Raw genomic sequence first — 25,894 nt, forward strand, 5'->3', positions numbered from 1 at the left:
TTGTTGCCCTCAAGTTCAAAATGACCTTATTTCTTTCTTAAAATGGTACATTTTCAATTTTAAAATTGATGTTTCCTTTTTCCTATTGTGAATAAAATATGTTTTTTTGATATCTACAAAACACTGCATTCTGTTTTTGTGTAGATTTTACATCTTCCCAACATTTTTGGAATTGAGGTGATAATTTAAGACCAAATATTTGGATTCTCATATACTCCCAGTCATCGGTGGTTTTCTTTAACCTTATCATGTCCTTATTCATGTCTAAAAAAAAACTATAGAATACCTGCACATATTTCCTTTGTATCAAAGTTTTCATTCATTTTTCTCACTGTAAATCGCAGGGCATACATCATAAGACCTCCAAAAAAAAGTACTCATTTAGCACTGAAGTAAAATTTAAGATCATGCTGGCAGTAATAGAAGAATGGTATATGATTGAACTAAAGGGAGTGTTGGAATTGGAATTTTCAATTCTGAATAATGTCCAGATAAAACATTCAAAAGTTTGTATTAAAATGTAACATTGCACTGGAGACTGTAAACAATGCCAAGTATGGTGTATGTTCCCCGAGCATTACATCCACATCTTCATATTTGTGTCTTCCATGGTGGTGTCTGACTCAACCTCCATTTTTTATACGTGTAACAGCACCACAGAATAAAATAAATAAGCTGGCCTTTGTCCAATTCTAAAACTTTGTGAGGTCACTTTATGTCTTCTTTTAGTTTAACACAAGCTGAACAGTTTCCTCGACAGGATAATACAGGCAAGCTGGAGTCCACACAGTGTAGCCAAAAGTTGGCACAGCTTGGATGATAGTAGCGTCCCCCAAACTGCAGCATGTTCCCTATGTGTTCAGGTGATGCCTGGAAAAAGGAAAATCATAAGTCCTATTATTTACTGTGTAATAACACTATAGCCTAGGAAAGAGGGGTATGTAAGACAGACATTTTGGACAATGGCAATGACTGAAGCAGGAATGAAACAATGTATGTTGAGTGACAAACATTTGTAAGAGGATGTGGGACAAGGATGTGTGATATGGGACAAAAGGTTGAGAGAGGAGGGATAAAGATAAGTTGTGAGTGACAAAGGTTTGGAGGAGGTAGGATTAGAATGCATGTTGAGTGACAACAAATTGGAGGAGGAATTGACAGAGATTTGGAGGTGGGACAAGAGTGTATGAGTGACAGAGGTTTGGAGGTGGGACAAAAGTGTATGAGTGACAGAGGTTTGGAAGAGGGACAAGGATGTGAGAGGTTTGGAAGAGAAAGGATGAGAGATGAGAGGTTTTATGAATGACAGTGGTGTGAAAAAAGAGGAAGTATTGGGAGCAAGTTTCACAGATGACAGAGGTTTGGAATAGTAGTGAGCAAGTGATAAACTTTTGAAGGAGGGATGATAGAAGGTTTGGAGTAGGGAATCCTAAAAGTGCATGCAGTATTTCTTGTTCTTCCTATTATAGTTATAATATATATATATATATATATATATATACACATATACATATACATATACATATACACACACACACACACACACACACACACACTGAACAAAATTATAAAAGGCAACACTTTTGCCCCCCCCATTTTTCATGAGCTGAACTCCAAGATCTAAGACTTTCTATGTACACAAAAGGCCTATTTCTCTCAAATATTGTTCAAATTGTCTAAATCTGTGTTAGTGAGCACTTCTTTGCCGAGATAACCCATGCACCCCACAGGTGCACAAATGATTAGACAGCATGATTATTGCACAGGTGTGCCTAAGGCTGGCCACAATAAAAGGCCACTCTATAACCCCTTTCACACTAGCGGACCGTTTAGATCCGCCTGTCAGTTTTTCAGGCAGATCTGAACGGATACCCCATGCATCTCTATGGTGCATCGGATGTCAGTGGAGACATGTCCACTGACATCCGATCCGATCTGGTCCATCAAATCTGGACGGATGGAAGCCCTATTTTCCATCTGTCCAGCGGATCGGATGAGAACGGTCAGGCGGTCCATTCTCCTCTGATTCCCCCATAGAGAACAGCGGGGACCTGACAGCTCCGTCTCCGCACACAGCGCGGAGAAAGAGCTGCCATCCGCCTGCTCAGTAGGGGATCGGCGGATCGTTCCCCCGCTGAGAAAAACAGAGTCCGCCGATGGACTCCCATATGTGAAAGGGGCCTTAAATTTGCAGTTTTATCACACAGCACAAAACCACAGATGTCGCAAGTTTTGAGGAATCGTGCAGTTGGCATCCTGACTGCAGGAATGTCCACCAGAGCTGTTGCCCGTGAATTGAGTATTCATTTCTCTACCATAAGCCATCTCCAAAGACGTTTCAGAAAATTTGGCAGTACATCCAACCGGTCTCACAACCGTAGACCACGTATAACCACACCAGCCCAGGACCTCCACATCCACCATCTTCACCTCCAAGATCGTCTGAGACCAGCCACTCAGACAGCTGCTGCAACAATCAGTTTGCATAACCAAAGAATTTCTGTACAAACTGTCAGAAACCGTCTCAGGGAAGCTCATCTGCATGCTCGTCGTCCTCATCAGGGTCTCGACCTGACTGCAGTTTGTCATCGTACCCGACTTGAGTGGGCAAATGCTCACATTCTATGGCGTTTGGCATTTTGGAGAGGTGTTCTCTTCACGGATGAATCCCGGTTTTCGCTGTACAGGGCAGATGGTAGACAACATGTATGGCGTCGTGTGGGTGAGCGGTTTGCTGATGTCAACGTTGTGGATCGAGTGGCCCATGGTGGCGGTGGGGTTATGGTATGGGCAGGCGTATGTTATAGACAATGAGCACTGGTGCATTTTATTGATGGCATTTTGAATGCACAGAGATACCGTGACGAGATTCTGAGTCCCATTGTTTTGCCATTCATCCACGACCATCACCTCATGTTGCAGCAGGATAATGCATGGCCCTATGTTGCAAGGATCTGTACACAATTCCTGAAAGCTGAAAACATCCCAGTTCTTGCATGGCCAGCATACTCACCAGACATGTCTCCCATTGAGCCTGTTTGGGATGTTCTGGATCGGCGTATACGTATGTTCCAGGTCCTGCCAATATCCATCAACTTTGCATAGCCATTGAAGAGGAGTGGACCAACATTCCACAGGCCACAATCAACAACTTGATCAACTCTATGCGAAGGAGATGTGTTTCACTGCTTGAGGCAAATAGTGGTCACACCAGATACTGACTGGTTTTCGGACCCCTCCAATATAGTAAAACTACACATTTTAGAGTGGCCTTTATTGAGGCCAGCCTAAGGCACACCTGTGTAATAATCATGCTGTCTAATCAGCATCTTGATATGCCACACCTGTGAGGTGGATGGATTATCTCGGCAAAGGAGAAGTGCTCACTAACACAGATTTAGACAGATTTGTGAACAATATTTGAGAGAAATAGGCCTTTGGTGTACATGGAAAAAGTCTTAGATCTTTGAGTTCAGCTCATGAAAAATTGGAGCAAAAACAAAAGTGTTGCGTTTATAATTTTATTCAGTGTATATACATACACACACACACACACACACACACACACACACACACACACACACACACACACACACACACACACAAAATGTCCATGAGCTGCGCATGCACACCCTTTTAATGTCCACTCCTAACCACTTGACGCACAATCGTGTACATGTACGTCATTGTGTTCAAGCAACTATATTGGGATCATGGCTGCAGCTGTCAGCCATAACCCTGGTATTATTTTTTTTCTGTTTTCTGACGGCGATACTCTACACCATAGAAGTGATCCTAGCGGCTAATTAGCCACTGGATCGCTTTTACAAGTAGAAGGAGTCGCCGCGCCTCCCCGTGCTTTTCTGGGCTCTTCTGTCCCACAGGGGAGCCCAGCATCCGATTTGGTAGTTGCAGCCAATATCAATAGAGGTGATCTGGGACCAGAATGTCCCCGACCATCTCTATGATCGGAGACTGGAAGCGACAAGCATTTTTTCACTTCCGTTTAGGGAAAATGCAAACTGAACTTTTTTTTTTTTTTGGAAAGCGTGAGATCAATGTTTTTTTATTTTTTATTTATTTTTTGCTATCACAAGGGATGTTTAAATTTTTGTGACAGCAAAAAAAAAAAAAAAAAAAAAGTAATAAAATAAATAATTAAAAAAAAAAAAAAAAATGTAAGCGCCCCCATCCCCCCATGTGAATGCATACAGAGGTTGCACACACATATGTCAACTGTGTTTGCACCACACATGTGAGGTGAGATCTCCTTTGTAACTCCAAACTGGTAACCTGTAAAAAAACTTTAGGGTGGGACACAGAGGCACAGATTAGGAGTGCACCTGCTAGTGTGCCCCCAGAGCAAGCTGCTTGCTGTGGAGGCACCCGGCAGGAGGGAGGATCCAGGAGCGCCTGCATGGGACCCAAGAAGAGGAGGATCTGGGCTGCTCTGTGTAAACCCATTGCACAGAGCAGGTAAGTATAATGTGTTTGTTATTTTAAAAAAAAAAGAGAGAGACTTTAATATCCCTTTAACCACTTCAGCTCTGGAAGGTTTTACTCCCTTAATGACCAGGCCATTTTTTTGCGATACAGCACTGCGTTGCTTTAACTGACAATTGCGTGCTCGTGCGACGCTGTACCCCCAAAAAAAAAATATTTTTTTTTTCCCCACAAACAGAGCTTTCTTTTGGTGGTATTTGATAACCTCTGCGGTTTTTATATTTTGCACTATAAACAAAAAAAGAACCACAAGTTTGAAAAAAAAAAAATAATATTTTTAAACTTTTTGCTATAAAACATTCCCAATAAAAAAAATTTAAAAATCCAATTTTTCCATCAATTTAGGCCAATATGTATTGTACATATTTTTGGTAAAAAAAAAAAATCCTAAAAAGCGTATATTGATTAGTTTGCGCAAACGTTATAGCGTCTACAAACTAGGGGATACATTAATGGACTTATTTATTAATTATTGTTTTTACTAGCAATGTAGCGATTTTTAGCGGGACTGCGACATTGCAGAGGACAAATCTGACACTTTTTGGGGACCAGTGACACCAATACAGTGATCAGTGCTAAAAACATTACACTGTTACTGTATAAATTACACTGGCAGGGAAGGGGTTAACACTAGGGGTGATCAAGGGGTTAAGTGTGATCCTAGGGAGTGTTTTCTAACTGGGGGGGACTGGATTTACTAGAGGAAAAGAGAGATCTGTGTTTTAGCTTAGCTGAAACATAAGATCTCTCTCTTCCTCTGTGACAGAACAGCGTTCCTTGTTTACATAGGCAGGCCGCCGTTCTGTCATTCCACCGAACGATCGGCGGGTCCCGACGGCCATCACGGCCGCTGGACCCACTGATTGGCTTCAGCTGTGTCCAATCACAGCAGGAGTGGCGCTCTGGCGATGTGCGCGCACCCCCAAAAACCCCCGTACAAAATCACGTACACTGTATATATGGGGTGGGCGGTCCAGAAGTGGTTAATACATATTTTTATATATTGGATAGTCCTCAAGTTGAAGTTTTACAAATTATATCACAGTATAGGAATGTTTGCATCTACAGTATCTCACAAAAATATGAGTACACCCCTCACATTTTTGTAAATCTTTTAGTATATCTTTTCATGTGACAACACTGAAGAAATTACACTTTGCTACAATGTAAAGTGGTGAGTAGAGTTGAGCAGACACCTGGATGTCCGTGTTCGGCGGGTTCGGCCGAACTTTACCCGGACACCGAACCCTATTGAAGTCAATGGGGACCCGAACTTTCAGGCACTAAAATGACTCTAAAAAAACCAATGGAAAGGGCTAGAGTGCTGCAAATGGCAGTAAAATGTAGTTAAGAGCATGGCAAGTGCTCTGCAAGCAAATGTGGATAGGGAAATAACTTAAAACAAAAAAAAAAAAAAAACAGAAAATATAAAACAATTTTCTTCATCTGTGAAGGACGAGGCCCATATGGAGTACGAGGGAGGTTGAGGTGGCAGTGTAGGTGGAAGCGGCGGTGGAGGGGGACGAGGTAGCCAACACTGCTTTTTTTCAGTCATTTTAAATTAGGGTACACCCCAAAAGAGTGAGAAAGATCAAAAATATAACAATGGCTGGGTAAGGTCGGTATCCATCTCTATTCTGCACAAGGTACGGAAAAGTCCTGTGGGATCCATGCCTGGTTCAATTTAATGAACGTGAGCTTGTCCACATTGTCTCTGGACAGGCGGCTGCGCTTGTCTGTGATAACGCCCCCAGCCGTGCTAAATACACGTTCAGATAATACACTGGCTGCAGGGCACGCCAGCACCTCCAAGGTGTAAAGGGCAAGCTCAGGCTATGTGCCCAATTTGGAGACCCAGAAGTTGAAGGGGGCAGACCCGTCATTCACTAAATGTAGGCGTGTGCACACATACTGCTCCACCATGTTGGTGAAATGCTGCCTCCTGCTAAGACGTTCCATATGAGCTGCTGGTGCTGCTGTTTGTTGTGGCGTGCTGACAAAGCTTTTCCACATTTCGGCCATGCTAACCCTGCCTTCTGAGGTGCTGGTGGTGCCCTGGTTGTGTTGGCGACCTCTTCCTCCTCCTCCTCTGCCTTGGCCTTGTGCTTCCACTGTGGCCCCGCTGTCAGGTGGGAATGCCAGCAGCATCGCGTCTACCAGCGTGCGCTTGTACTCCCGCATCTTGCGATCAGGGCTGCCATCAGGGGGGTACAGCCCATACACATGTAGGGGGCCCAGGCGTCCCGAGGGGCCCCAAACACGGTAGGGTTGCCACCTGTCCTTGCAATACCATTTAATTTCAAGCTCCGCCATTCTCCACAGACTGGCACTATGTGGGGGGTCCTGCCCCTCACTAGCCCTCACACACAGCTGTAGACCCTGCCCTCCCCTGTTCACTCCTGGACAGGAGGAGTGGCATTTACTAGAACCGTTCACCTTTATGTTCCTGGGATTGAGGACATGAGACTGGGGGAGGAGGACATGGGATGCAGAAGGACATGGAACTGGAGGAGGATGACGACATGGTAGGCGGGCCCTGGGAATTGTTGGTGGTCAGGCCAGGGGGGGGGGGGGGGGCAGGCCTAAAACTGTGTAAGGGGCCTCAAAATTTCTGATGGCTGCCCTGCTTGCGATAACGCTCCAGTGAGTGAATTAAGGACGGTACGTTGTCCTTGTAATGGGGATCCAGCAGCGTGTAAACAGAAAATCCTGGCGCTGTGGTGCCGGTGATCAGACGGCAGGGCTGGAACAATGGGGTCAGACAATATCCAAAGGGGTCCACCATGAATTACACGTCCATGTCCGGGCTGCTGCCTACCCTAACCCAGATCCCAACTGGGAGGAGAAAGTAGTAACACAAAAAAACGGGTATGATGGCGCTCCCGGACAAAATGGCACAAAAAAAACTTGGATGCTGCTCGGGATCTTAAATAATCAGACTTGTTTATTAAAATCAGTTTAAAATGAGCTCCTAGTCAGGGAAAGCCAATAGTGTGCCAAGGGTGCAGTACTCAGCCAACAGATGTGATACCAGAGGAGACAACTCAAAAGCAAGGAGGACCCAGAGGCAGGGAGACAACGCCTTACCACCTGTAAAGCCTGGACGGTGTGGCACTTGTAGATGGACTGGCCGCCTCAATCGAATCGGGAACCTTCACTGCAAATGTGCCTCCGGACTGGGTGATGCCTGGGGTGAGGAGAAGAGGTTGACGGGGGGGATGAGATGCTCAAACCCCGGCAAACAACTCCGGTGGCGGTGCGCGCCCGAGGGGCAGCGGCCGCTGGTCGTCAGTCCCTGCTGACGTGTCATCCCCTCTATCTGTGGCATTACCTAATAGCTCCGCCAGGTGACCCTTGGTTGCACTCAACAGCTGTGCCCTCGGTGAGCTGCCTCCATACTCCCGGCTACATCGGTGCTGCAGTCCCCGGTGCGCACGTCTGCGCTAGGCGCCTGGTGACGTCATCTTCCAGCGCCACGTCAGCAGGGACTGACGACCAGCGGCCGCTGCCACCTCGGGCACGCACCGCCACCGGAGTTGTTTGCCGGGGTTTGAGCATCTCATCCCCCCCGTCAACCTCTTCTCCTCACCCCAGGCATCGCCCAGCCCGGAGGCACATTTGCAGTGAAGGTTCCCGATTCGATCGAGGCGGCCAGTCCATCTACAAGTGCCACACCGTCCAGGCTTCACAGGTGGTAAGGCATTGTCTCCCTGCCTCTGGGTCCTCCTTGCTTTTGAGTGGTCTCCTCTGGTATCACATCTGTTGGCTGAGTACTGCACCCCTGGCACACTATTGGCTTTCCCTGACTAGGAGCTCATTTTAAACTGATTTTAATAAACAAGTCTGATTATTTAAGATCCCGAGCAGCATCCAAGTTTTTTGTGCCATTTTGTCCGGGAGCGCCATCATACCCGTTTTTTTGTGTTACTACTTGATCCAGCAGCGTGGCCACCCAGTAATCAGCACAAGTTAGAATGTGGGCAACTCGGGGGTCGTTGTGGAGACACTGCAGCATGTAATCGCTCATGTGTGCCAGGCTGCCCAGAGGCAACGAAAGGCTGTCCTCTGTGGGAGGTGTATCGTCTGTGTCCTCTGTATCCCCCCAGCCACGCACCAGTGATGGCCATGAGCTGGCCTGGGTGCCACCCTGCTGTGAACATGGTTCCATCTCCTCCTCCATCTCCTCCTCCTCATCCTCCAGAACTGTGCCCCTGCTGGACAATTGTGTACCTGGCATTTGTGGGTGCAGGAACCCACCCTCGGAGCCACTTGTGAATGACTGCCCTGAAAGCCTTGGAAATGATCCCTCTTCCTCCTCCTTCTCCTGTGCCACATCCTCTTCCATCATCGCCCGAATCATTTTTTCAAGGAGGCATAGAAGTAGGATACAGAGAAAAAAGCCGCGCTACTTCAATTTGATAAAGATAATGAGTGAAAAATTTCTGAGAGAAAAATTTCTATTGGAAGCAGAAAAATGTTTTGAATGGGCAACCAATCAGCTGAAACTAAACATAAAGTTGTACCTCAGCATAAATGTCATTGATTAAACAAAATCATAAAAAACAACAGTTCATTGATTGCACAAAATCATAAAGAACAACAGCTCATATATAGTTCACAAAGTCCCAGAGAGTTTTCAAGATGGGTGGAGTGAGGAGAAATCCAGTCGGGCTAATCACCACGGTGCTGCACACAGAAGACACGCATATCTCCTTACCAGATATAAAGCCAAACAAGCATGGAATGAAATCCTCACAGACCCGCTCAAAGGGATCGGGACACCATACTCCAGGAACACTCAATCACATCAGACAGCGATAGCAGAATAGTCCAAATGTATTGGGTAGGAGAGAAAAGACTAGATAGTATAATACCATCAAGCTTTATTCCACATAATTAAAATCACACTTACAGTCTCCAAACAGGAAAATCGCAGAAAAACATAAGCCGGCCGGCTCTCATGTAGCCCGTTCCGCGGGGCAGCGTAGTGACGTCAGCACGCCGTACCCTACGCACTCGTCCTCACAGACTAAAATGGGGATGCGGGCGGCGTGCTGACTTCACATTAAATACCACAGGCAGCCAATCCATGGGCAGCAGCAATGTCTGTTTATGCCCGAAGTGCAGCGGCAACCATCACATCTAATGGAACCGTTGCCCTAGCTTTATACTCATGAATTCAATCAAGAATCAAGCCCATATCGTTTAATGGGGGAAATAGAAACAACTAAAAATGCTGCATGATGCCCAAGGAATGTCTGCATGTCTACATATATATATGATCACTTATCCCAATTGTCACAAAAAAATGGGAATTGTGATCCATAACCGTATACATCTTGCAATAAGTATGGGGAAATAACAATGAAAATTACATAATAAATACATAATTATCATAAAGCATAACTAAAATGGGAAATAGAAGTGGTATAGGTAAGCTGACAACGGCGTCATCGGCACTGGCCATGTTGGTGGAGTACTCAAAACAGCGCAACAAGGCACACAGGTCTCGCATGGAGGCCCAGTTATTGGTGGTGAAGTGGTGCTGTCCACTATGGCCTGCTGCTTGCACAGTCTTTCCAGCATGTGCAAGGTGGAGTTCCACCTTGTGGGCACGTCACATATGAGGCGGTGAACGGGAAGGCAGAAGTTACGCTGCAGCGCTGACAGGCGAGCAGCAGCAGGGTGAGAACGTCGAAAGTGCGCACAGACGGCCCGCACTTTCTGCAGCAGCTCTGACACATCGGGGTAATTTTTAAGGAACCTCTGCACCACCAAATTCAGCACATGCGCCAGGCAAGGGATATGCGTCAAACCGGCTAGGCCCAGAGCTGCTATGAGATTTCACCCGTTATCGCACACCACCAGGCCGGGCTTGAGGCTCGCTGGCAGCAACCACTCATTTGTCTGCTGTTCCATGCTCCTCCACAACTCCTGCGCGGTGTGTGGTTTTTCCCCCAAACAGGCAAGTTTTAAAACTGCCTGCTGTCGTTTACCCCTGGCTGTGCTGAAGGTGTTACGCTGATGGGATGAGGAGGCGGTAGAGGATGAGGAAGCAGAGTAGGAGGCGTTAGGAACAGGAGGCAAACTGAAGCGCCCTGCAATCCTCGGTGGTGGAAGGACATGCGCCAAATTGCTATCCGCCTCAGGCCCATCCGCCACTGCATTCACCCAGTGTGCCGTTAGGGAGATATAACGCCCCTGACCGTGCTTACTGGCCCACGTATCGGTAGTTAGGTGGACCTTGCCACAGATGGCGTTGCGCAGTGCACACCTGATTTTTTTCCCCCACTTGGTTGTGCAGGGAAGGGATGGCTTGCCTGGAAAAGTAGTGGCGGCTGGGCGTGACGTACTGTGGGACAGCCACCGACATAAGGCTTTTAAAACTGTGCGTCTCCACCAGACGGAATGACAGCATTTCAAAGGCCAAGAATTTTTAAATGCTGGCATTCAGGGCCAGGGATCGCGGGTGGGTAGGGGGGTACTTCCTCTTACTCTGAAGTGTTTGGGAGATGGAAAGCTGAACACTTCCACGGGACATTGTGGAGATGGTTGGTGACCCAGGTGGTGGTGTTGCTGACAGATCCTCTGTTTGCGGGGTGGCAGGTGCCGGTATCAATACAGAGGTGGATGAAGAGGCCGAGACTGCAGCAGAAGAGGAAGCAGGAGGAGCCAGAGACCTTTCTTGGTTTTGAAGGTGTGTACTCCACTGCAGCTCGTGCTTTGCACTTAGATGCCTGATCATGCAGGTTGTGCTCAGGTTGAGAAGGTTTATGCCTCGCTTCAGGCTCTGATTGCACAGGGTGCAAACCACTCGTGTCCTGTCATCAGCACATTGTCTGAAGAACTTCCACGCTAGAGAACTCCTTTGAGCTGGCTTTGGTGCGCTCGGTCCCTTGCTGCATTGGGCAGTAGCAGGGGTAGTGTCTAGTGCACAGGCGCTCCGCTTCTGCACCCTGCTCCCTCTTCTGCTGTGCTGGTGGCTCTGTGCGACCACCGTCTCTTCCTCCAAACTACTCAGGTTACCTGCATGACCTTCATTCCATGTGGGGTCGAGGACCTCATCGTCCTCCACATCATCTTCCACCCAGTCTTCACCCCTGCCCTCCTTGTCGGTCTCCACAATTCTGAGTGCCGCAGCAGTTGGCACCTGCGTTTCGTCATCATCGGAGACGTGCTGCTATGGTCCTTCCATGTACTCATCTTGAGAAATAAGTGGTTGGGAATCGCTGCACTCAATCTCTTCCACTTCTGGGGCAGGGCTAGGTGGATGGCCCTGGGAAACCCTGCTGACAGAGTCATCAAAAAGAAGAAGAGACTGCTGTATGACTTTGGGCTCAGACTGCTTGCTTGATTTGCAAGGGGGTGAGGTGAAAGGCGGTTGGACATCGGCTGCAGGTGCCAACTCTGACCTTTCTGCAGTAGACTGGGTGGGAGACAATGTGAAGGAACTGGAGGCACTGTCAGCAGCAAACCAATCTACTATCGCCTCTACTTGTTCTTGCCTCAACACTTGTAGAGGCGCATGATGCCCTACCAAATACTGCTGCAGGTTCTGTCGCCTACTCACACTTGAGGAAGGTGTTTCACTTGTGCGTGTAGCTGGCACAGATCGACCACGTCCTCTCCTTGCAACAGGAGCTCTACCAGCAGCACCACGACCCAGGCCACGGCCCCTATTTGACGTTCTCCTCATATTTCTGTAATTTATGATCTTGCCCTAGAAAGGGGTTTATTGAATAGCGGAACAAAACAACAACAGTATCGCACGGGTGTATCTCACAGTCAAATATGCAAACTATGCCGCAATTTAATTTTTTTTACCCCAAAAGGGTGTATATTGAATAGCTGAATAGAAAAAAGGATATAAAACGGTGTATCTCACACGTACAAACACAGACTAGGCCCCGATTACAATTTTTTGTACCCTAAAGGGAGGATGAGGAAGAGGAGTAGGAGGAGTTCGGAACAGGAGGCAAACTGAAGCGCCCTGCAATCCTTGGCGGTGGAAGGAGATGCGCCAAACAAATTTAAAAAGGTATATCTCACACGTACCGATACAGACTATGCCGCAATTTAATTTTTTTTTACCCCAAAAGGGTGTATATTGAATAGCGGAATAGAAAAAAGTATATAAAATTGGTGATTTTTCAATAGCACATGTGAACACAGCAGTATCTTATGTTTTATGTCACAGTGAGCAGCAGGCTATAAAAGGGAAAAAAAAAATTCCCCTTTAACTTTGTAATTTTTAAATAGCAGATTAGAACAGCAATCTGTAGTAAAATATAGCTGAAAGCTGCACACAACAGACTGATAAAAATATATTTTTTTCTCCCTCCTCCTCCTCAGTGGGCTCAAGTGAGGGCAAAAAGATCGTTCACTGCACCACCCTCCACACAGCAAAATCGATGTAGATTGCTAACGGACGATTGTTCTGTCCTGTGTCTCCTATCTGTCCCTGCCTAATCTCTCCAGCCTGTCCCTAAAATGCTCAAATATCTTTCCCTGCCTACACTCCGACCTGTCCCTGCATTCTTTTCGGGCACAATGTTGTTTTTCCCTGTCTGTCCCTAATCAGCAGCAGCCAGCACGTATGATGTGTGCTCTCTCCCTATACTACAGCAGACTGACGCACCGCGCTGTGTCTCTCGAGCTTATAAAGACATGGGTCACATGCTTCAGATGGCCAATCACAGCTACTAATACATTAGTAGGCAAAGCTGGGATGGCTTAAGGCACATCAGTTAAATGCTTGTTGATTGGCTGTTGAAAGCCCGCCATTAAAAGAGCGCCATTACATACAAAACAGGAAATAAAATTACCGAACACGGATTTTAAACCCGAACATACAGTAAAGTTTTCGGGTCCGTGTCAGGGTAGCAAAAATACAATTATCCGGTACGGACCCGAATAATACAGTCCGTGTTCGCTCAATACTAGTGGTGAGTGTACAGCTTGTATAACAGTGTAATTTTTTTTTTTTCCCCTCAAAATAACTCCACACACAGCCATTAATGTCTAAACCACTGGCAACAAAAATAAGTACACCACTAAGTGAAAGTTTCGAAATTAAGGCTAAAGTGTCAATCTTTTGTGTGGCCACCATTATTTTCCAGCACTGCCTTAACCCTCTTGGGCATGGAGTTCACCAGTGCTTCACAGGTTGCCACTGGAGTCCTCCTTCACTTCTCCATGATGACATCACGGAGCTGGTGGATGTTAGAGACCTTGCACTCCTCCACCTTCCATTTGAGGATGCCCCACAGATGCTCAATAGGGTTTAGGTCAGGAGACATGCTTGGCCAGTCCATCACCTTTACCCTCAGCTTCTTTAGCAAGGCAGTGGTTGTCTTGGAGGAGTGTTTGGGGTCGTTATGTTGTAATACTGCCCGGTGTCCCAGTCTCTGAAAGGAGGGGATCATGCTCTACTTCAGTATGTCACGGTACATGTTGGCAATTATGCTTTCCTCAATAAACTGTAGCTCCCCAGTCTTGGCAGCATTCATGCAGACCATGACACTCACACCACGATGCTTGACTGTAGGCAAGACACGCTTGTCTTTGTACTCCTCACCTGGTTGCTGCCACACACGCTTGACACCATCTGAACCAAATAAGTTTATCTTGGTCTCATCAGACCACAGGACTTGGTTCCAGTAATCCATGTGCTTAGTCTGCTTGTCTTCAACAAACAGTTTGCAGGCTTTCTTGTGCATCATCTTTTGAAGAGGCTTCCTTCTGGGACGACAGCCACGCAGACCAATTTGATGCAGTGTGTAGCGTCTGCTCTGAGCACTGACAGGCTGCCCCATTTCCCTTCAACCTCTGCAGCAATGCTGGCAGCACTCATAAGTCTATTTCCCAAAGACAACCTCTGGATATGATGCTGAGCACGTGCACTCAACTTCTTTGTTCGACCATGGCGAGGCCTGTTCTGAGTGGAACCTGTCCTGTCAAACTGCTGTATGGAATTGGTCACCGTGCTGCAGTTCAGTTTCAGGGTCTTGGCAATGTTCTTATAGCCTAGGCCATCTTTATGTAGAGCAACAATTATTTTTTATTAGATCTTTAGAGAGTTCTTTGCCATGAGGTGCCATGTTGAACTTCTAGTGACCAGTATGAGAGAGTGAGAGTGATAACACCAAATTTAACACAGCTTATTCACACCTGGGACCTTGTAACACTAATGATTCACATGACACCGGGGAGGGAAAATGGCTAATTGTGCCCAATTTGGAAATTTTCACTTAGGAGTGTACTCACTTTTGTTGCCAGCAGTTTAGACATTAATGGCTGTGTGTTGAGTTATCTTGAGGGGACAGCAAATTCACACTGTTATACAAGCTGTACACTCACTACTTTACATTGTAACAAAGTGTAATTTCTTCAGTGTTGTCACATGAAAAGATATAATAAAATACTTACAAAAATGTGAGGGGTGTACTCACTCTTGTGAGATACTGTATTTCTGTATGTTTTTTTTTTTTAAGATCTTTGTTATAAGTCGTCGTGCGTTTTAATGTCTAGTGCAGGCCATGTCCTCTTGTATTTACTGTATTGTAGAAAGATAATGAAGTGGAGATGACAAAACATTCTTTTGCAAAGTGATGTACAGATCTATTCTGAACACTCTCATTATCAATGGTGGTTGTTATGTTAGCTTTTTCTTTTTTTATCCAACAGAAGACAGCAGGTCACAAAAAGATTTTTCTTTCCTATTCACAGAAAGCACGTAATTCTTGATTGCTCACCTGTTGGTCCAGTCTCTCCAGCAGGCATACACCGCAGCACCTCTGAATGCAAAGGCTTGAGTCAGACGTCATTCCTTTAGCCTCATAATCAAAGGCTGATGGGGCAGGCTGTCAGGGTGAAAATTAAATGTGGAAAACAAATATTTTCAGCGATAATAAAAGTTATTATAATGCCTCATGTAAAAATGAAGTGAAATATTGGGAAAAACAGCATCAATGTGCAGTAAAGCACATAAATAACTACGTTGTACAATCAAAGTGCAGTAATAAGATAACTGAAAGCCAGGGGCGGACTGATAACCCATGGGGCCCCCGGGCAATATGAGATCATGGGGCCCCCCTGTGTCCATGTCCATGAGTACACATGTTGCAGCAGGAGTTAAAACCCCTGTTGCTTTTGGTGGGTTATCGTGACCCATTCAAGTGAATGAGGCCCACTCGGCAAACACCCTGCAACCATGTGCAATGCACATAGTTTCAGCATGCTAGTGTGCGATTCAAGGAGTTGAAGCAGGTGATGAGGAGGCAATACAACGCCTTCTCATTGCCTACTTTAACCCCTTTTTTTTTTGCTGTACTGCACAAGTTTGCACAGCCTTTGCAATGCAGCCACATTCACTTGAATGAGTTATGCTTGGCAGGTGCTACACCTGCCAAGCGTGACAGGACATAGAATTCCTGGTGGGGCTGCAACATGTGTACACCCCTGGCCCTTGCAGTTAAAGGGGGTGTGGTGGGGGGGTGAGTAAATACAGGGCTCAATTCTGAGGTTTTCCTGCCCCCAAACTGTAAATTTAAACAGGCCCTTGCTGTCCTGAACACCCTATGACAGTTGCTGTTTAGGGGACCCCTTGGATGAGGACAGAGAGGGACCCTTGGACTAATGACAGAGAGTAGCCCCTGGGATAAGAACAGAGAGGGACCCCTGGGATAAGGACAGAGAGGGGCCCCAGGGATGAGAGCAGAGAGGGGGTCCTAGGATGAGAGCAGAGAGGGTCCTGGAATGAGAACAGAGAGAGGGTCCTAAGATGAGAACAGAGAGGGGGTCCTGAGATGAGAGCAGAGAGGGGACACTGGAATGAGAGCTGAGAGAGACCCCTGGGATGAGAGCAGAGAGGGGGCCTTGGGATGAGAGCAGAGAGGGGGTCCTGGGATGAGAGCAGAGAGGAGGTCCTGGGATGAGAGCAGAGAGGGGGTCCTGGGATGAGAGCAGAGAGGGGGTCCTGGGATGAGAGCAGAGAGGGGGCCCTGGGATGAGAGCTGAGAGGGGGCCCTGGGATGAGAGCTGAGAGAGACCCCTGGGATGAGAGCAGAGAGGGGGGCTTGGGATGAGAGCAGAGAGGGGGGTCCTGGAATGAGAGCAGAGAGGGGGCCCTGGGATGAGAGCTGAGAGAGACCCCTGGGATGAGAGCAGAGAGGGGGTCCTGGGATGAGAGCTGAGAGAGACCCCTGGGATGAGAGCTGAGAGAGACCCCTGGGATGAGAGCAGAGAGGGGGGTCCTGGGATGAGAGCTGAGAGAGACCCCTGGGATGAGAGTAGAGAAGGGGGGTCCTGGGATTAGAACAGAGAGGGGGGTGCAGGGATGAAAGCAGAGAGGGGGGTCCTGGGATGAGAGCAGAGAGGGGGGTGCAGGGATGAAAGCAGAGAGGGGGGTCCTGGGATGAGAGCAGAGAGGGGGTCCTGGGTTGAGAGCTGAGAGAGACCCCTGGGATGAGAGCAGAGTGGGGGGTCCTGGGATTAGAACAGAGAGGGGGGTGCAGGGATGAGAGCAGAGAGGGGGGTGCAGGGATGAGAGCAGAGAGGGGGGTGCAGGGATGAGAGCAGAGAGGGGGGTGCAGGGATGAGAGCAGAGAGGGGGGTCCTGGGATGAGAGCAGAGAGGGGGTCCTGGGATGAGAGCAGAGAGGGGGTCCTGGGATTAGAACAGAGAAGGGGGTGCAGGGATGAAAGCAGAGAGGGGGGTCCTGGGATGAGAGCAGAGAGGGGGTCCTGGGATGAGAGCTGAGAGAGACCCCTGGGATGAGAGCAGAGAGGGGGTCCTGGGATTAGAACAGAGAGGGGGGTGCAGGGATGAGAGCAGAGAGGGGGGTCCTGGGATGAGAGCTGAGAGAGACCCCTAGGATGAGAGCAGAGAGGGGGCCCTGGGATGAGGAGAGAGGGGGCCCTGGGGTGACAGCAGAGAGGGGGTCCTGGGATAACAGCAGAGAGGGGCTCCTGGGATGAGGAGAGAGGGGGTCCTGGGATGAGGAGAGAGGGGGCCCTGGGATGAGGAGAGAGGGGGCCCTGGGATGAGGAGAGAGGGGGTCCTGGGATGAGGAGAGAGGGGGTCCTGGGATGAGGAGAGAGGGGGTCCTGGGATGAGGAGAGAGGGGGTCCTGGGATGAGGAGATAGGGGGTCTTGGGATGAGGAGATAGGGGGTCCTGGGATGAGGAGATAGGGGGTCCTGGGATGAGGAGAGAGGGGGCCCTGGGGTGACAGCAGAGAGGGGGTCCTGGGATGACAGCACAGAGGGGGTCCTGGGATGAGGAGATAGGGGTCCTGGGATGGGGAGAGAGGGGGCCCTGGGATGAGGAGAGAGGGGGCCCTGGGATGAGGAGAGAGGGGGCCCTGGGATGAGGAGAGAGGGGGCCCTGGGATGAGGAGAGAGGGGGCCCTGGGATGAGGAGACTGGGGTCCTGGGATGAGGAGACTGGGGTCCTGGGAGGAGGAGAGAGGGGTCCTGGGATGAGGAGAGAGGGGGTCTTGGGATGAGTGGCAATCTGCACCTCTTTGATTTGGGGAGAAGGGGCAGTAAGAGAACATGTGCTGGGGGTGCATTTGGAGGGGAGAGGTCAGAGTTGAAATCCCCTCACACCACCTCCTCACCTTCTAGCACAAGTCACCCCCCTCCAAAAGCATCCCCCTAGCATATGCCCCGCCCCCATCACTTCTCCAAATGTGCATCCTTGTTATCTGTCCCCCTTCCGTATCCATAAACTGTGTACAGTACATACCTCAGATAATCAGTGCAGCTCTTGAAGTTAATGTCCCTCCTCCCCGGCTACTCCTCCTCCTCCTGTCTGTATACTTCAGAGCCATGGAGGAGGATCCTTGGTGAGCTCTGTGTGTACTGTGCAGGCATCAGTTGGGGGAGAGATGTAAGTGTCGGCTGCTGCAGAGGGACGATCGCTGCGTGAGGGAGCCCAGGCACCCTGAAAGAGATGCAGGAAATGTGCCCCGAGTGCCCACGCTAGTGTGTCTCTGTCAGGGCAGCTACCGGAGCTCAGTGCTGGAACTTGTTCTGGCACTGGGCTCCGGGATCATCACAGATGCTTTGGAAGGTAGGTGCCAGGAGCCTCTCATGGGGCCCCCTACTAGCCCCGGGCCCCCTGGCAGTGCCCGAGTGCCCTAATGGTCAGTCCGCCCCTGCTGAAAGCTATCTTCTGATCTGTTGCTATGAGTAAGTGCCTTACATAATTCTAAATTAATAATGAATGCGGTTTTTCTTATGACATGCTATTCTTTCTTCCAAATTAATGAACTACACTGAGCTAAATCTTTATTTAAAATGCAGAATAATATAACACTAGTCGTTTTTCGAAAAACCCAAACATTTTCTAAATAAAAAAAAATTATAATTATATATAATCATTATTAATAATAAATATTATCAGACTCCTGATAAGATTGATACCTTTGAAAATGATGCTATCATACATAAAAGATTGCTTACTGGTCCCTTAAAAAAATGGATCAGTTTAAAGTTTATCTTTAAATATTATCCTTTAGTTAGGAGTCACAAAGCTAGTATTTTGAAATATTATCAGCTCTCCAACAGCCAGGAAACCAAACACAAACCACCTTCATTGTGGCCCATATTCAAATAATCATTTAGCTTTACAATAGTTGCTATTCCTGTCAAGCTAACCTAGCTACCTAATTACTGTAACAAGTCTTTAATACTATAGTACAATATACTAGCAAGAGTTTGGCTTGGTAATGAACACTTAAAAATATAGAACTGTGTAGTTTCCAGGGTTGCAATGTTTGCCTTATGTATGTGCACCCAAGATTATACAGTGCATCCAGTAAGTATTCACTTTTTCCACATTTTATGTTAAAGCCTTATTCCAAAATGGATTAAATTAAATTTTTCAAATATTTTCAAATATTTTTTTCAAACAATTCATCAAACAATACTTTATGATGGCAATGTGAAAGAAGTTTGTTTGAAATCTTTGCAAATTTATTAAAAAAAAAAAAAAAATTACATGTACCTAAATATTCACAGCCTTTGCCATGACACTTAAAATTGAGTTAAGGTGCATCCTGTTTCCGCTGATCATCCTTGAGATGTTTCTACAACTTGATTGAAGTCCACCTGTGGTAAATTCAGTTGATTGGACAGGATTTGCAAAAGGCACTCACCTGTCTATATAAGGTCCCGCAGTACACAGTGTATGCCAGAGCACAAACCAAGCTATGAAGTCCAAGGAATTGTCTGTAGACCTCCGAGACAGGATTGTATCAAGGCACAGATCTGGGGAACGGTACAGAAAAAGGTCTGCATCACTGAAGGTCCCAATGAGCACAGTGGCCTCCATCATCCTTAAATAAAAGCAGTTTGGAACCACCAGGACTCTTCCAAGGGTGAGCCATCTGGCCAAACTGAGCAATCAGGGGAGAAGGGCCTTAGTCAGGGAGGTGACTAAGAACCCGATGGTCATCCTGATCGAGCTCCAGTGTTTTTCTGTGGAGAGAGAAGAACCTACCAGAAGAACAATCATCTCTGCAGCACTCCACCAATCAGGCCTGTATAGTAGAGTGGCCAGATGGAAGCCACTCCTTAGTAAAAGGTACATGACAGCCCACCTGGATGCTAAAAGACACCTGAAGGCACTTAAGACCATGAGAAACAAAATTCTCTTGTCTGATGAAACAAAAATTGAATTCTTTGGCCTGAATGGCAAGCATTCTGTCTGGAGGAAACCAGGCATCGATCATCACCAGGCCAATATCATCCTCACAGTGAAGCATGGTGGTGGCAGCATCATGCTGTGTGGATGTTTTTTCAGTGACAGGAACAGGGAGACTAGTCAGGATTGAGGGAAAGATGAATGCAGCAATGTACAGAGACATCCTTGAGAACCTGTTCCAGAGCACTCTTGACTTCAGACACGGGTGAAGGTTCATCTTCCAACAGGACAACAACCCTAAGCACACAGCCAAGATAACAAAGGAGTGGGTATGGGACAACTGTGTGAATGTGTTTAAGTTGCCAAGCAAGAGCCCAGACTTAAACCTAATTGAACATCTCTGGAGAGATCTGAAAATAGCTGTGCACCGACGCTCCCCATCCAACCTGATGGAGCTTGAGAGGTCCTGCAAAGAATAATGGGAGAAACTGTCCAAAAATAGGTGTGCCAGCTTGTAGCATCATACTCAAAAATACTTTTAATTGGTGCCAAAGGTGCTTCAAGTATTGAGCAAAGGCTGTAAATACTTATATATAGATTTTTTTTCGTTTTTTATTTTTAATAAATTTTGCAAAGATTTTAAACAAACTTCTTTTATGTTGTCATTATGGGGTATTGTTTGTAGAATATTGAAGAAAATAATGAAATTATTCCAGTTTGGAATAAGGCAACAAAATGTGGAAAAAGTGAAGCGCTGTGTATACTTTCTGGATGCACTGTATATGTACTGCTGAACCTGGCATTCAGAAGCCCTGCATCCTATTACATAACCAGCCCTGTATGTAATATATTTCTTTGTGAAAGACAGGCTGTATATTTTTAACCACTTTACCACTAGAGCATTTTGCTGTCTTACGTCTGGGCCACTTTTTGCGATTCGGCACTGTGCGACTTTAACTGACAATTGCGCGGTCATGCGACGCCGTACCCAAACGAAATTTACGTCCTTTTTTTCCCACAAACAGAGCTTTCTTTTGGTGGTATTTGATCACCTATGCGATTTTTACTTTTTGCGCTATAAAACAAAAAAAGAGCGTTTGTTTTGGAAAAATAATATTTTTAACATTTTTTTATATGAAATTCCCCCCAAAAAAGATGTAAAAATCGATTTTTTTTTAAATTTTTGGCCAATTTGTTTTCTGCTACCTATGTTTGGTAAAAAAAAAAAAAAAAAAAAATCGCAATAAGCGTATTTTGATTGGTTTGCGCAAAAGTTATTGCGTTTACTAAGGGAAAGATTTATGTCATTTTTGGTGTTTTTTTTTTTTTAACGAGTAATGGCGGCGATCTGCGATTTTTTTTGCGGGACTGCGACATTGCGGCGGACAGATCGGACCCTTGACTGACATTTTTGACACTTTTGGGGGTACCAGTGACATTACTGCAGTAATCAGTGCTATAAGTATGCACTGTTACTGTAAAAATGACACTGGCAGGGAAGGGGTTAATTTTATTGGAGAGGGAGGGGTTAATGTATGCCTGGTGCTTACTGACGTGTGGGGGGGGGGAGGCGACTGTGTGAGACAAGGACAGATCGGATGTCCAGCTATGCTGAACAGTCCGATCTGTCACTCCCTGTCACTGAGGAGATCCGCCCGCTCTGTTTACACAGGCAGGCGGATCTCCAAACTGGATTCCCCGACGATCGGGGCAGAGCAGCGGCGATCGCCGCTGCTCCTCCCCTGGCCCGACTCCCGCTGTGAATGAAAACAGCGGGAGCGCGCCTCCGGCGGCGCGCGAGCGCCGCCTACAGGGGGAGGAGTCTGGCGACGTAGGTCTACGTCGTCAGACCTACAAGAGCCACTTTGCCGCAGTAGTACTACGGTACTCAGCGGTAAAGTGGTTAAAGAGACCTATCCACACCAGGGTGCAGCAGTACAATGTTTGCACCAATTTCAACTCTTTCTGGCAGTGCTGAAAGCTGACCTGTATGCCTACTGAATGTTTTCTTTGGCCAGTAAGGACTCATGCACACAGACGTAAATACAGGCACATGGGCATACAGCATAAGTTACGCCTGTATTTGCAGCACAAGGACACCCAGCTGGAGTAAAGCTCTGCCCATAGGACTAGATTGAAGGAACGCAGTTATATGGCCTGTAAACGCTGCTACTTGCACTTACAGGCACATGCGTATGGAGTGTAATGAGGTGAAGCTCTGCTGACTTCTATCTTTCAACCATGTGCAAACAAAAGTACTGTTTTTATTTTCATCACACTACCTGCCTGGAGTTTGCATGTTCTCCCTGGGCCTGTGTGGGTTTCCTCCGGGTACTCTGCTTTCCTCCCACACTCCAAAGGCATGCTGGTATCTTAACTGGCTCCTGTCCAAATTGGTATGTGCCTGTATGAATAGGGACCTTGAATTGTAAGCTCCTTGAGAGCAGGGATTGATGTGAATGTATAATTAAAATATGTAAAGCGTTGCATAAAGTGACGGTGCTATAAAAGTACCTGTAATAAATAAATAAATACATTTAAAAGGCCAACAAACCTGAAATAGCCACACAAAAGTTAGAATAAATGGCTCTCTTTTTTAGATGGTGTTTGTGCAGACTGTTGGTTTTGATGCATAGCTGTTCAGTACATTATAAATGAGTACTGTGAATTAAAATGGCTACTATCCATAAATAAGAAATCAGCCCCTTGTTTTGTTTTTTTATTTATTGAAAGCTTAAAATGAGACTTGCCATTTAGAATGACACATGGACTTATAATACCACAGCTTCCAACTGTCCCTGATTTAGAACAAAGTCCCTCTGTCCCTTCTTTATCCTAATTTTTTCCCTAATTTTAGCCTGATCTACGCTGCCTGGCCACAAAAAAGTCGCCACCCAAAAAAAAAAAAAAAAAAAAAGAAGGTCACACACGTTGGACTGCCTTTAGCTTTGATTACGGCATGCGTTCGCTGTGGCATTGTTTCGATAAGCTTCTAGAATGTCACAAGATTTATTTCCGTCCAGTATTGCATTATTTTTTCACCAAGGTCTTGTATTGATGAAGGGAGAGTTGGACCACTGCGCAAAGCCTTCTCCAGCACATCCCAAAGATTCTCAATGGGGTTAAGTTCTGGACTCTGTGGCCAATCCATGTGTGAAAATGGTGTCTCATGCTCCCCGTACCACTCTTTCACAATTTGAGCCGATGAATCCTGGCATTGTCATCTTGGAATATGCCGTGCCATCAGGGAAGAAAAAATCCATTGATGGAATAACCTGGTCATTTGGTATATTCAGGTAGTCCGCTGACCTCATTCTTTGGGCACATGCAGTAACTATCCAATAGGATAGTTACTGCATACTTAATTGGGGTACACACTATAAGAAAATCGGGCAAATGATTGTCCCGATTTTCCTCGTTGTTTCACAGCAAATCCGAAGCGATGAACGAAAATTCTTAAGAAAATTAGTACGAAAATTCTCATACGACAAAGGCATTTTTTGTTGTTTATTGTTTCTGATCATGCGCAGCCTTTCTTTTTCTGATTTTTCTTGTACAAAAATCATACAAAAAAGTTACACATTAAACGAAAATCGTTTGTTTTTTCCCGTATGAGAAAAATTTTGGAGTTTGTCCCTTCGAGAATTTTCGTACGAAAATTCTGAATCGTCTGTAGAAAGTTCTGTACACACTATATGAAAATCGTACGAAAATGTTCACCCAATTTTCTTATAGGGCTCTTTCACACGGCCGCTCCGTGTGAGAGCTCCGTTGCGGGACTTTTTTTTTTTTTTTTTCACGGAGCGGATGACATTTCTGTCATCCGCTCCGTGTGCCCGCATATCATCCCATCCGTTTGCGGATGATATGCGGACATAATGTAAGTCTATGGGCATTGCGGATGACACCGCTGACATCCGATTTTCCTTCCTTTCCGTTTTTTGAACGGAACAAAAATAGGGTTCTGTTCCGTTCCAAAAAACGGAACAGAACTGACAGGAAGAAAATCGGATGTCAGCGGATGGTATTCCGCTGACATCCGCAATGCCATAGACTTACATTATGTCCGCAAATCATCCGCAAAAAAATAGGATGATTTGCGGACATACGGAGCGCCCGTGTGAAAGGGCCCTTAGTGTGTATGAGCCTTTAGTTTAGTTAGTTGCTTAGTTAATTCCAGGTGGCGACTTTTTTTTTGGCCAGGCAGTGTATACAGTTGTATGTAAAATGCACTATTTATATATCAAACACTGTTTTACTGCGCTGAACCATTCATTCAATTCCTAAACTGCTGCATTTGTAAATTTCCAAAGTCAATTAAAAAGGAAAAGTAGTGGGTAAGAAGCACTTGTAGGTTTAAGCAATCATTTTTTGGGATAATTCTCCTTTAAGGGAGATGAGGCAGGGAAAGGGTGTGTACCATGCTTACATACTTTTGCTAATAGGTGTCCCTCGTTCCCATCTCAGAAAAATGGGAGGTATGTAATACTAATCTATTAAATTCTCCCATACTGAAGCGTCACAGTTCTGGAACTAGGAGCTACATTGCCAAACCTCAACTATCACCTGCTTGTTTTGCTCCTTTTGTAATTAGATTATACACAATTATACAAATGTGTAATATATTGGATATGGACAGACTTTAACCATCCAAACAACGTCAGTCATAACAAGATGTGGGGCCTATTATTGATTATAGTAGAACTGTAGTAAATGTCAGCGTGTCAGAAGTCAGATAAACTGATAGGCTGCCAAAAGTGTAAAATGTGGCTGGTACTTACCAGTTTCTGCAGCACGCTGGGACACATGGACAGAAAGGCCTGCAAATTATTCCATGCTAATTCAATATCCCGTAGGATATACTGTAATCTCTCACAATCAATACTGAATGTTTTCATTCCTCCTTCCATTCTTTTTGATACTCTGTACACCTCAATCACACCTGCAATAGGCAAAACAAACTCACTTTGTTGGTGTGCTGAATAACTTTTTTGTTCCATCTTTCTTCTTTTTTAGTGCAAAATCAGAGGACAGACAAAAGAACTGCAAAGTGATTCCATTTCTTTATTTAGAGACGGAGCTCCTCACACACAATCTGCCGCCTGAACCAATGTAGGTGTGCATATGCCATACTGTAACTGTAGATCAACTATGGCAGCACAGAATCACTGTAGTAGTTGCTGCTATTACAGTGATTGCTGTCTTCTTCTGCTGCTCTGCTGCGTAGTAACAACAGAGTCTTGGCATGGATGCCATTCATAGACTGCCTTACATTTTTCTTAATGAATGCAAGGGTGTCTTTGATTGGACAAGGTGGAGATTATGATGTCACCATCCCATCCCTACTTCACCATTAAGAGAACAAATTAATTAAGAAATATGTAAGGTGTTTTGTAATTGGTGCTCTTGCGGACCAAGCAACGCCTTGTGGTTCCTATGCCGCAGGGCAGCTGCTCAGTAGAACCCCTATAAAATAATGATGATTACTGTAGTAGTAGCAGCGACTACTACAGTGCTTCTCTACTTCCACAGTGGCCCCACAGGTATGGCATAAGCATTCTTACATTAATCCAAGCTGCATGTATATTAAAAAAGAATAGCGCACACATGCAAAAGAAATGACTATCAAATATGGAGACAATCCATAAATAAAAATGGGGATTTGGTCCCACCATATGGCCATATCGTGCTCAAGCCCACCACTGCGTCAAAGTACCCCATTATCAGTGGGTCCTACACTA

The 25,894-nt window shown here is 46.1% G+C and overlaps 1 protein-coding gene across 2 annotated transcripts in view; it reads right to left on the reverse strand.

The window, feature by feature from the left end:
• Window positions 1–539: 539 nt before the first annotated feature.
• LOC309567907 (synergin gamma-like) overlaps window positions 540–25,894 on the reverse strand; it is a 41,332-nt gene continuing 15,977 nt past the window's right edge. The window contains exons 4-6 of one of the 2 annotated variants that reach the window (XM_082273438.1): window positions 24,935–25,095; window positions 15,258–15,365; window positions 540–870 (exon numbers count right to left, since the gene is read on the reverse strand). In XM_082273438.1, coding sequence (XP_082129564.1) covers window positions 709–870; window positions 15,258–15,365; window positions 24,935–25,095 — 431 coding nt within the window. In that variant the 3' untranslated portion in view covers window positions 540–708. The remainder of the gene's footprint in view (window positions 871–15,257; window positions 15,366–24,934; window positions 25,096–25,894) is intronic. The other variant, XM_082273439.1, reaches the window with a different exon arrangement.

The sequence above is a fragment of the Pelophylax lessonae genome (genome assembly GCF_965119305.1).
Source record: "Pelophylax lessonae genome assembly, chromosome: 1".
In the NCBI taxonomy this organism is placed as follows: domain Eukaryota; kingdom Metazoa; phylum Chordata; class Amphibia; order Anura; family Ranidae; genus Pelophylax; species Pelophylax lessonae.